Source organism: Scyliorhinus torazame, chromosome 18, assembly GCF_047496885.1.
Source record: "Scyliorhinus torazame isolate Kashiwa2021f chromosome 18, sScyTor2.1, whole genome shotgun sequence".
Classification (NCBI taxonomy): domain Eukaryota; kingdom Metazoa; phylum Chordata; class Chondrichthyes; order Carcharhiniformes; family Scyliorhinidae; genus Scyliorhinus; species Scyliorhinus torazame.
The window spans coordinates 149643741-149656850 of NC_092724.1; the positions used below are offsets into that span (position 1 = coordinate 149643741).

Genomic DNA, 13110 nt, shown 5'->3' on the forward strand with positions numbered 1-13110 from the left:
TGAATGGAGTGTTCGAGGCATTTTATAAAAAATTATACGAAGCTCAACCCCCGGATGGGAGGGAGAGAATGATGGGCTTTCTGGACCGGCTGGAATTTCCCAAGGTGGAGGAGCAGGAAAGGGTGGGACTGGGAGCACAGATTGAAATAGAGGAAGTAGTGAAACGAATTAGGAGCATGCAGGCGGGGAAGGCTCCGGGACTGGATGGATTCCCAGTTGAATTTTACAGGAAATATGTGGACTTGCTCGCCCCGCTACTGATGAGGACCTTTAATGAGGCAAAGGAAAGGGGACAGCTGCCCCCGACTATGTCAGAGGCAACGATATCGCTTCTCCTAAAGAAGGAAAAGGACCCGCTGCAATGCGGGTCCTATAGACCTATTTCCCTCCTAAATGTAGACGCTAAGATTCTGGCCAAGGTAATGGCAATGAGGATAGAGGATTGTGTCCCGAGGGTGGTCCATGAGGACCAAACTGGGTTTGTGAAGGGGAGACAGCTGAATACGAATATACGGAGGCTGCTAGGGGTAATGATGATGCCCCCACCAGAGGGGGAAGCGGAGATAGTGGTGGCGATGGATGCCGAGAAAGCATTTGATAGAGTGGAGTGGGATTATCTGTGGGAGGTGCTGAGGAGATTTGGTTTTGGAGATGAGTATGTTGGATGGGTGCAGCTGTTGTATAGGGCCCCAGTGGTGAGTGTGGTCACGAATGGACGGGGATCTGCATACTTTCGGCTCCATAGAGGGACAAGGCAGGGATGCCCTCTGTCCCCATTATTGTTTGCACTGGCGATTGAGCCCCTGGCAATAGCCTTGACGGGTTCCAAGAAGTGGAGGGGAGTACTTAGAGGAGGAGAAGAACACCGGGTATCTCTATATGCGGATGATTTGTTGTTATATGTAGCGGACCCGGCGGAGGGGATGCCAGAGATAATGCGGACACTTCGGGAGTTTGGAGAATTCTCAGGATGTAACCTGAACATGGGGAGAAGTGAGTTGTTTGTGGTGCATCCAGGGGAGCAGAGCAGGGAAATAGAGGACTTTCCGCTGAGGAAGGTAACAAGGGACTTTCGTTACTTGGGGATCCAGATAGCCAAGAATTGGGGTACATTGCATAGGTTAAATTTAACGCGATTGTTGGAACAAATGGAGGAGGACTTCAAGAGATGGGACATGGTATCCCTGTCACTGGCAGGGAGAGTGCAGGCGGTTAAAATGGTAGTCCTCCCGAGATTCCTCTTTGTGTTTCAGTGCCTCCCGGTGGTGATCACGAAGGCTTTCTTCAAAAGGATCGAAAAGAGTATCATGAGTTTTGTGTGGGCCGGGAAGACCCCGAGAGTGAGGAAGGGATTCTTACAGCGTAGTAGGGATAGGGGGGGGGTGGCATTACCGAGCCTAAGTGAGTACTACTGGGCCGCCAATATCTCAATGGTGAGTAAGTTGCTGGGAGAAGAGGAGGGAGCGGCGTGGAAGACATTGGAGAGGGCGTCCTGTAGAGGGACTAGCCTACAAGCTATGGTGACGGCCCCATTGCCGTTCTCACCGAAGAAATACACCACAAGCCCGGTGGTGGTGGCGACTTTGAAAATTTGGGGACAGTGGAGACGGCATAGGGGAAAGACGGGAGCCTTGGTGGGGTCCCCGATAAGAAATAACCATAGGTTTGCCCCGGGGAGAATGGATGGGGGATTTGGAATATGGCAAAGAGCAGGAGTAACGCAACTGAAAGATCTGTTTGTGGATGGGAAGTTCGCAAGTCTGGGAGCGCTGACTGAGAAATATGGGTTGCCCCAAGGGAATGCATTCCGGTATATGCAACTGAGGGCTTTTGCGAGGCAACAGGTGAGGGAATTCCCGCAGCTCCCGACGCATGAGGTGTAGGACAGAGTGATCTCAAAGACATGGGTGGGGGACGGTAAGGTGTCAGATATATATAGGGAAATGAGGGACGAGGGGGAGATTATGGTAGATGAGCTGAAAGGGAAATGGGAAGAAGAGCTGGGGGAGGAGATTGAGGAGGGGCTGTGGGCGGATGCCCTAAGTAGGGTAAACTCATCGTCCTCGTGTGCCAGGCTAAGCCTGATTCAATTTAAGGTGTTACACGGCGCATATGACCGGAGCACGGCTCAGTAAATTTTTGGGGGTAGAGGATAGGTGTGCGAGATGCTCGAGAAGCCCAGCGAATCACACCCACCTGTTCTGGTCATGTCCGGCACTACAGGGGTTCTGGATGGGGGTGACAAAGGTGCTTTCGAAAGTAGTGGGGGTCCAGGTCGAACCAAGCTGGGGGTTGGCTATATTTGGGGTTGCACAAGAGCCGGGAGTACAGGAGGCGAGAGAGGCCGTTGTTTTGGCCTTTGCGTCCCTAGTAGCCCGGCGCAGGATACTGTTGATGTGGAAGGAAGCCAAGCCCCCAGGGGTGGAGACCTGGATAAATGACATGGCAGGGTTTATAAAGCTGGAACGGATTAAGTTCGTTCTAAGGGGATCGGCTCAAGGGTTCACCAGGCGGTGGCAACCGTTCGTCGAATACTTTACAGAAAGATAGAGGGAATGGAAAAGAAGAAGGTAGCAGCAGCAGCCCGGGGGGGGGGGGGACCAGAAGGATTCTCAGGGTTGTTAATATATATGTATAATATGTATAGGTCGTTGCTATAAATAATTATATATTGGACTGTTAAATCATATTTTTGGAGAGTGTTTATCTGAGACAAGGCAGTTGCCATTTAGTTTTAGTTTTCGTTTTTGTTGTATATTATTTATTCTTTGTTTATAAAACAGGTCATTGTTATTTATACTGTTATATTATTGTGTAAAGGATACACAATGTACTGTGATGGTTGACCAAAAATTTTCAAAAAATATTTTTTTTTTAAAACAATGTCCGACCCATCTCCCGCAGCTCTACTCTCACCCCTTCCCCTCCCTCCCAGAACCAGGATGGGGTCCCGCTTGTCCTCACTTTTCATCCACCCGCCTCCGCATTCAAAAAATCATCCTCTGCCAGTTTTGCCAACTCCACATGATGCCACCACTAAATACATCTTCTCCTCACTCCCCCTGTCAGCATTCCACAGGGACTGTTCCCTCCGAGATACCCTGGTCCACTCCTCCATGACTGCCAACACCTCACCCTCTTCCCATGCAATTGCAATTGCAGAAGGTGTAACACCTGCACCTTAACCTCCTCCCTGCTCACCATCTGAGGGCCTAAACACTCTTTTCAAGTGAGGCAATGCATCACTGCACCTCCTTCAATCTAGTCTATTGCATTCGCTGCTCCCAATGCGGTCTACTCTACATTGGAGAGACTAAATGCAGACTAGGTGGCCGCTTTTGCATAACACCTTCGGTCCGTCCACAAGCAGGAGTCAAACCGTCCTGTCGCTTGCCATTTCAACTCACCATCCAGTTTTCATGTCCACATGTCTGTCCTTGGCCTGCTGCAAACTTGCTGTGAAGCCTAGTGCAATCTGGAGGAGCAGCACCTCATCTTCTGAGTAGGCATGTGACAGCCTTCCGGTCTCAACATTTAGTTCAGCAATTTCAGACAGTGAAATCTCTCCTCCACCTTCACCCCATTTTTATTTCTATCAATTTATTTTCATTTCTTCCATCGATCATTTTTTCCCTTACCATTGTCCCCCACCCCACCCACCCCTTCCCCAACTTGGGCATCTGTTTCCTGTTGTCCTTTGACACATTGCTTATCTTTGTTCTGTCATTAACATATTCTGATCTCATAATATGTCACTATCAGCATCCTTCTTGGCCTTGAACATCCCCGATGTGGAGATGCCTGTTGTGTTATGCTGCTTCGGATAACACAGGCTGCTACTTGATGCAGCCTTAACCAAAGGATGCTCTAGACCCTGAAATGAGTTCAACGTGTTTATTGAACTATTAACACAGTTCTCAAATGAGTTCGACTCTCTGCTAATCTAACTGTAGTAACTCAGTCTAACTGTACCAGCTTGCTCTAAGCCACGTGCTGGGGTGTGATGCTGCTGATCAACCCTGTCTAACTCTCTAGATGTCTGTCTGTGGAAAGAGACAGAGTGTGAATGCCTCATCCCTTTTACAGTGTTTATGTCATGCCCCCTTGTGGTGATGCCACCTCTGAGTGTCCTGACTGCCCATTGGTTGTGTCCTATTCTGAGTGTTCATTGGTTGCATGTTTGCATATCATGACATCTCCCTCTTTTTTTAGATGTATATACATGTGAATGTGTCTGTCTAATGTGACTGACTGAGGAATACCGAACAGAACAAACAAAACAAATGCTCATAAGTCCAGTCTCTGAGGCTTGCGTCTGATCCTTGTCGACCGCCGGAGAGGTGGTTGAGGGGATGACGGTGTCTTGACAGGCGAGGGGGAGGCACGACTGGTGGCCTCGTGGTTTGAGGTATCTGGAGGTGGCAATTCGACATGTGGAAATGGAGGGGAAAGTAGCTGTGGACAAGCAACTTTTCGCAGTGCCCTTCGATTCCTTCGCACAATGGAGCCATCAGCCATACGTATGACATAGGATCTGGGCGCGGCCTGTCAAACAACGACAGCCAGAGCAGACAACCCACCATCCGGTATCTTGATCCTGACCGTGTCTGCCGGGGATAACACGTCCAGATCGGTGGCATGTGCATCATGGCCCTGCTTCTGGCTGTCGCGAAGCTGCTGCATCTTCTGTCGCACTGGGAGGTGATCAAGGTTGGCCAGGTGTATGGCTGGAAGCGTCGTCCGCAGGTCCCTGTTCATCTGCAGTTGAGCTGGCGACATGCCAGTGGACAAGGGAGTCGCTCGTTTCGCAAGTAGTGCAAGGTGTATGTCGGAAGCGGAGTCCGAGGCCTTGCAGATGAGCTGCTTAATGATGTGCACCCCTTTTTCGACTTTGCCATTGGACTGCGGATAGTGCGGACTGGAGGTGACATGCCTGAAATTGTAGCTCTTGGCAAACGTGGACCATTCTCGACTGTGGAAGCACGGGCCATTGTCGCTCATGACGGTGTTCGGGATGCCATGCCATGAGAATGTCTCTTTACACGCTTTGATGACGGTCCGTGAGGTGAGGTCTGGCAGATTCAGCACCTCAGGATAGTTCGAAAAGTAATCAATGATTAAGATATAGTCGCGACCATTCGCGTGGAATAAGTCAATACCAACCTTGGACCATGGAGAGGTCTCTAGGTGCGTGGTCTCTATGTGGTTGGAGCGTCTCCTTGCTCTGCGCTGGTTGGAACCTCTGACAGGTTTCGCAGTTCAGGACCATGTCCCTGATGTCCTGGTTGATGCCGGGCCAGTAGACAGCTTGCCGGGCCCTCCGTCTGCACTTTTCTACGCCCAGGTGTCCCTCATGAATCTGCCGCAGCACCATGCTCTGGAGACGTAGCAGGATGACTATCCTGTCCAGCTTGAGCAGGATGTCGTCGATCAGCGTCAGGTCGTCCTTGACATTGTAGAATTGAGGGCACTGCCCTTTCTGCCAGCCATTGCTGAGGTTGTGGATGACTTGCTGCAACAGGGAGTCTTTGGCCGTCACTTCTCGGTTGAGAACGATCGTCTCATCTGTTGCCAGGAGAGTGCTTGCACACAGTTGTACCTGAAATTCAATGTGCTGGATGATCTCCAGTGGTTCACTGGATGAGTTGATGGAGCGAGACAATGCATCGGCGATGATGAGCTCCTTGCCAGGTGTGTACACCAAATTGAAATCATACCTCCGGAGTTTGAGCAGAATTCTCTGCAAACGAGGCGTCATGTCGTTCAGGTCCTTTTGGATGTTGTGGACCAGAGGCTTATGATCCGTCTCAACAGTAAATGTTGGCAAGCCGTAGACACAATCATGAAATTTGAGGATGCTGGTGAGAAGACCTAAACACTCCTTCTCAATCTGCGCATATCTGGTCTTAGTGGGTGTCATTGCCCGTGACACGTATGCTACTGGTACCCAGGATGACGTGTTGTCTCTTTGAAGCCACACTGCCCTAATGCCATCCTGACTCGCATCTGTGGATATCTTGGTCTCTCGGTCTGGGTCAAAAAATGCAAGGGCAGGTGCAGTGGTGAGCTTGGCTTTCAGCTCCAGCCACTCTGTTCGGTGCTCCGCCTTTCACTCAAAGGCGGTTGATTTTTTCACCAGGTTGCGTAGGGCCGTGATGTGTGTGGCCAAATTCAGGATGAACTTGCCAAGGAAATTGGCCATTCCCAGGAAGCCTTCTTGTCCTCGGGAACTTTCATTGCCTCAATGGCTTTAATTTTGACTGTGTCCAGGCGCACACCATGTTGCGAAATCTGATCGCCCAGGAACTTCAACGTGTATGTCCCAAAACAGCACTTGGACCTGTTTAGCTTGAGGCCATGTTCATGTATGCGTCGGAATACTTTCTTGAGTCGCGACACATGTTCCTCTGGCGTTGTGGACCAGATTATGATATCGTCAACGTAGACACGAACCCCTTCTATTCTCTCCATCATCTGTTCCATGATGCGATCGAAAATCTCTGATGCCGAGATGATGCCAAATGGCATTCAGTTGTAGCAGAATCTGCCAAAAGGGGTGTTGAAAGTGAAGAGCCTTCTGCTGGATTCCTCAAGTTGGATTTGCCAAAATCCTTGGGATGCATCCAATTTTGTGAAGAGGCGCGCATGAGCCATCTCTCTCGTGATTTCTTCCCTCTTCGGGATGGGGTAATGTTCCCGCATAATGTTTTTGTTTAGATCCTTGGGTCAATGCAGATGCGTAAGCCCCCCGAAGGCTTCTTTATGTACACCATCGAGCTGACCCAGTCGGTTGGTTCAGTGACCTTGGAGATGATGCCTTTTTGTTGTAGACTCATGAGCTCTGCCTTCAGGTGCTCTCTCAGTGGAGCAGGGACACATCGTGGTGCATGGACCACTGGCTTGGCATCAGGCTGCAATAGAATCTTGTACTCGTACGGCAGCGTACCCATCCCGCTAAATACATCTGGGTACTGGGTTAGGATGTCGTCGATGCTGGCTTGAAGATCCGAATGGGACAGCATAGTGGTGTAGACCCTTTGAATGAGGTTCAGTTGCTTGCAGGCGTGCGCACCTAGCAGGGACGCTCTGTCTGGTTTAACAATCTCGAAGTATAAGCTTGCTTGTGTGTGTCGGCTGGACACCTGCAGATGGCAGGACCCAGTGCCTTGATTGCGTTTCCATTTTAGTCCAGGGGTTTGCAGGCAGCTGGAAGGATTGTGGGGGGGCTTCTTGATTCTCTTGAAGTCCACCTGCGAAATCAGGTTGGCGGAGGCACCTGTGTCCAGTTTGAACTGGATGGGGCAGTGGTTGACCTTCATCACCGCATGCCATTCGTCCTCGGAATCCACCGCCGGGATTGATTGGACTCGCAATGTGTCCAGTGTGGCGTATTCGCACTTCGTAATAATGCCCACTTGGTAAGTGTTGTCCAGGTATTCATCATATGGATCCATCGCACTGCCTGGATCAGAGTCATGCATTCGGTGTTGCACACTTCTGATGCGCCGGCTCCTGACTGGTGGTGCAGATCTGCACAGGGCTGCATAGTGGATTGGTTTCCCACAGATTAAACAGCGTTTGCCTCTTGCAGGGCAGTTTTTTTTTTAAATGGGCGGTACCACAGTTCGCACACATCATGACGTTGGCGTCTTGACGCTCAGTGCGTCGTTGCACATGCGCGGTGCGGTTCTCGGACGTCTGCACCTGCGCAGTGCGGTTTTCGGCCGCTTCGTGTTCCCGATCGCATTGCGCACACGTCGGGCCCCGGGAAGAGCACGCAAAATGGCCGCTTTCGGCAATGTGGAGGCGCTGCATCCGGGAGATGGCCTGAACACTCTCCACCTTGTGGGAGGCTTGTTTTTCACTTTCTGCCGTTTTGTACTGTGAATAGCGATTTTTAGAGTGCTCATGCACAGTACATGTTTCAATCGCGACTGGCAGGTCACGTGCTTGATTTTTAACAATTACTCTCGCAGAGGATCAGAGTGGACTCCAAAACGATTTTGTCTCTGATCATGGAGTCAGTGATATCACCGAAGTTGCAGGATTGCGCTAGCAGTCTAAGGTTTGTTAGATAGGAGCTGAAGGATTCGTCTTTACCTTGCATCCTCTGCTTGAAGATGTAGCGCTCGAAGATTTTGTTGGTGTACACCTCGCAGTGGCTGTCGAATTTGTCCAGGATGGTTTGGTACTTCGTTTTGTCCTGCCCTTTGGAAAAGTGAAAGGAGTTAAAGATCTCTATCGCAAGGTCACCTGCAGTGGTGAGTAGAAGAGCTATCTTCTGAACATCGGTTGCGCCATTGAGGTCGGATGCTTCCACGTTTGGTTGAAATTTCTGTTTGAATGATCGCCATTTGGCACTAAGATTGCGGTGGTCCTGAGCTGATGAGGAGCCTGAATCTTGTCCATTGTGTCTGTATTCAGTAGCTGGTTGTCACGGATCTTGCTGAGTTGAACTAAATAGATTGAACAGTCACTCCTGGTATCATGTTGTGTTATGCTGCTTCGGATAACACAGGCTGCTACTTGATGCAGTCTTAACTAAAGGATGCTCCAGACTCTGAAATGAGTTCAACGAGTTCATTGAACTATTAACACAGTTCTCAAATGAGTTAGACTCTCTCCTAATCTAACTGTAGTAACTCAGTCTAACTGTACCAGCTTGCTCTAAGCTACGTGCTGGGGTGTGATGCTGCTGATCAACCCTGTCTAACTCTCTAGATGTCTGTCTGTGGAAAGAGGCAAGGGGCGGGATTCTCCATTCCCATGCCGAAGTGCCCACGCCGTCGTGAACGCCGTCGAGGTTCACGATGGCGCGAAACGGCCCCTATCCCGACCGATTCAGGGCCCGATAATGGGCTAGGAGCGGTGCCGCGTCATTTACACGCGCCAGGCCTTGTCGCCACGTAAAGGCGGCGCCGCATACATGACGTGGCCGGCGCCGCATAACTGGCGTCACCCGCGCATGCGCGGGTTGGCCGGCCCCAACCCGTGCATGCGTGGTTGCCGCCCTCTCCGAGTCCGCCCCGCAAGAAGATGTCAGACGGATCTTGCGGGGCTGCAGAAGAAAGGAGGTCCTCCTTCAGAGAGGACGGCCCCATTTGAGGCCCCCCTCCCCCCCCCCCCCCGCAGGCAGCCCCCCCAGCGTTCCCGCGCTGTTCCCGCCGGCAGCGACCAGGTGTGGACGGCGCCGGGGGGAACCCGTCATTTTGGCCTGGCCGCTCGGCCCATCCAGGCCTGAGAATAGCGGGGGTGGCGGAGAAACGCCATTTTGGGTGTCTCTGGCGATTCTTCGGCCTGTACAGCGCGGAACTCGACGGGGCCGTTCTCGCCGCTTGGGAGAATCGCGGGAGGGCGTCGGACCGGCGTCGCGGGAACTTTTGGCGACCCAGGCGATTCTCCCAACCGGCGCGGGAGTGGAGAATCCCACCCACGATGTGAGTGCCTCCTCCCTTTTATAGTGTTTATGCCATGCCCCCTTGTGGTGATGCCACCTCTGAGTGTCCTGACTGCCCATTGGTTGTGTCCTATTCTGAGTGTTCATTGGTTGCATGTTTGCATATCATGACAGTGCCAGCGTAAGACTTGGGTGGGCACAGTAAGGTTAAAGTCCAACAGGTTTATTTGGCATCACTAGCTTTCGGAGCGTAGCTCCTTCATCAGGTGGGTCCCCATTTACACGCCCTTTGTCTTTCTGTCCATGACATCTTTGTCTATCTCCACCTATTACTGGCCCTCTATCCAGCCCCACTGCTCCACACTCCCACCCCACCCTACCCCCTCCCCACAACAGTATAAATCTGATCCCATTTCCAGTTCTCTCCAGCTTTGACAAAGAGTCATCCAGACTCAAACGATGAGCTCCCTTCTCTATCCACAGATACTGTCAGACATGCTGCGATTGTACAGTATTTTCTGTTTTTCCATTAATTATATCAGTTTAATATACTGTTGATAAAACAATATGCTATTTTATATTTGTCATGCAAACCTGCATTTGGTTGGAAATCTCACCATATGTACAATTCTCTGAATTTCACTTCAAAGGTATTGGCCGAAATGGAACAATTTAGGAATCTGGACAGTGATATAGAAGGTTCAGCGAACCGTTGGAAGAAAATTGTGGAGTCCGAAGCTCCAGAGAAGGAGAAATTGCCACAAGAATGGAAAAATAAAGGACCGATGGAGAAACTGTGCATGATGCGATGCATGCGACCAGACAGAATGACATACGCTGTAAGGTGCTGTATCATAGTTTGATGGTGTTTCATAAAATGCACTGTAACTTGAAAATAAGTATTCATGTTAGTGGATGAAGTCCAGTGGGTAACTTTGGAAAATGTTTATTCTCTAACTAAAGAACTAAAGCCTTAATTATTACTTAGGATTTCCTTTTTCAGCTCCAAAGGGTCAGAATGGGTCTTCTGACTGCTTCCCAAACTCACCATGACCCCAGTCATGGGAATTGGATCAGTGCTATATATTCATGGCAGGCTCCCTGAGAGTGCCTGCCCTTGACATCAAGGCTCATTTGACCAAGTGTGACATCAAGGAGCCCTAGCAAAATTGAAGTCAATGGGAATTAGGAGGAAAGACCTCTGCTAGTTGGAGTCATACCTGGCAAAAAGGAAGATGGTGTGGTGGTTGGAGGTCAATCATCTCAGTTTATCTCACCCCTTGACATTCAATGGCATTGATATCACTGAATCCCCACTATCAGCGTCCTGGGATTATGATTGGCCAGAAGCTGAACTGGACTAGCCACATAAATACTGTGGTTACCAGAGCAGGTCAGAGGCTACGAATCCTGCAGTGAACAACTCACCTCCTGACTCCCCAAAGCCTGTCCACCATTTACCAATGCATAGATCGGGAGTGTAATGGAATGCTCTCCACTTGCCTGGATGAGTGCAGCTCCAGCAACACTCAAGAAGTTCGACACCATCCAGGACAAAGCAGCCCGCTTGATTGCTACCCCTTCCAGAAACATTCCTCCCTTCACAATCAACGAACAGTGGCAGCCGTGTGTATCATCTACAAGATCTTCAAGCTGCATCGCAGGAACTCAGCAATATTCCTTCGGCAGCACCTTTCAAACCCATGACCACTACCATCTAGAAAGACGAGCAGCAGATGCCTGGAAACACCACCACCTGGAGGTTCCCCTCCAGGCCACCCACCATCCTGACTTGGAAATTTATCGCCGTTCCTTCACTGTCGCTGGGTCAAAATCCTGGAACTTCACCCCCCCACAGCACTATGGGTGTACCGACACCTCCAGGACTGCAGTGGTTCAAGGAGCGAACTCATCACCAACCATTCAAGGGCAACTAGGGATAGGCAACAAAAATGCAGGTCCTGCCTGTAACGCCACATCTCGTAAAATTTATTTTAACTGAAGATGTGCTCAGAGTGACTACCTTTGACATCAATACAGCATTTGACTGAGTGTGGTATCAAGAAGCACCAGCAAAACTGAAGACATTGGGAATCAGGGGATATTTTCCATTGTTTGTAGTCATAGCTAGCACAAAGGAAGATGATTATAATTGTTAAACATCACTGCAGGGATTCCTCAGGACAGTGCCCTTGGCCCAGCCATCTTCAGCTGCTTCATCAATGATTGTCTCTCCATCATAAGGTCAGAATTGGGAATATTTGCTGATGATTATACAATGTTCACTTCATGACTCCTCAGATACTGAGAAGCAACAGATTGACTCAGCTCATTGTAACAGCCAGGCCACATTTTCATGTCCACTCGCAAATTCACAACCAAACCATTGGGAATGTTGGTGGAAAGCAGCTCCCATTTGTTATCATCAGTAAAGTCTACGGTAACATCTTGGATGCAGCAAACAGTCCCAGGCACAAGGTAAGTCGCAGTGAGGTCTTGGTGAGGAATCACAGTCTTGGGGTGTGTAAAACTTTTATGCAGTGCGAATCTAGCATGAAATTGGGCACTCTGCTAGATTCGCACTGCATAAAAGTTAGTCTGTATTAACGTAAATCCTCATTTAAAGTTGTAGTTGCATTCCTGAAAATCATTACTTCATGTTAAATGACGTTAAGTAAATCATAGGAATCAATGTTAAAACTAGAGTTGGGTCCCTTCGGACATTTCTTGTCCAGAAAAATTGATGTACAAGTTGAAATACTGTGAGTATTCATGTGCAGTATTGTGCATTCCTCGCCAAAATAACTTGCAAAATAAATCAGTAAACATTAAAGAAATGTTAGCTCCCTCAGGTCCTTTGTCAGCAGAAAAAAATATTAAAACATTATGAGTTGAAATGAAATAATCTTTAAAATAAAATGAATTAACAAAATATAAAAGGAATACGATATATGGTGACCGGACGTAACTATTAAAAAATCACCAGCTGCTGGTTTCGGATTGAAGATCAACATCTTGCCAGGGTCATCCCCACACCCCCACTACTTGCCTTCAAACAACCGCGCAACCTCAAACAAACCATTGTTTGCAGCAAACTACCCTTCCAGTCAGGGAAAACTTCAGCAGTCAAGGGCATTCAGCCTCTGATCTCCGGGTAAGCGTTCTCCAAGGCGGCCTTCAGGACTCGCGACAACACAGAATCGCCGAGCAGAAACGTATAGCCAAGTTCCGCACACGAGTGCGGCCTCAACCGAGACCTGGGATTCATGTCGCATTACATTCATCCCCCACCATCTGGCCTGCAAAATCCTACCAACTGTCCTGGCTTGACACAATTCATACCTCTTTAACCTGGGGTTACCCCATCTCTGGATCTGTAAAGATTTAATCACCTGCTAATGCTCGCATTCCAAGCATTGTCTGGTATCTTTGTATCTGTCTATATATAGGTTTCTGGAACATACCTCTTCATTCACCTGAGGAAGGAGCAGCGCTCCGAAAGCTAGTGACATCGAAACAAACCTGTTGGACTTTAACCTGGTGTTGTAAGACTTCTTACTGTGCTCACCCCAGTCCAACGCCGGCATCTCCACATCATGGTTTCGGATTGACCAGGCTCCAGCTAGTGGCAGATTCTGGTTAGTGCAGGGAGCAGCTGAGAAGTCACAAGACCTCAGTACAAGCTGAGAGCAGGATAGAGGAGCCAGCTGAAG

The 13110-nt window shown here is 49.5% G+C and overlaps 1 protein-coding gene across 1 annotated transcript in view; it reads left to right on the forward strand.

Moving 5' to 3' along the window:
* LOC140395604 (dynein axonemal heavy chain 17-like) overlaps positions 1 to 13110 on the forward strand; it is an 896966-nt gene that overhangs the window by 828489 nt on the left and 55367 nt on the right. Inside the window, exon 71 of the mRNA XM_072483576.1 lies at positions 10048 to 10241. Coding sequence (XP_072339677.1) covers positions 10048 to 10241 — 194 coding nt within the window. The remainder of the gene's footprint in view (positions 1 to 10047; positions 10242 to 13110) is intronic.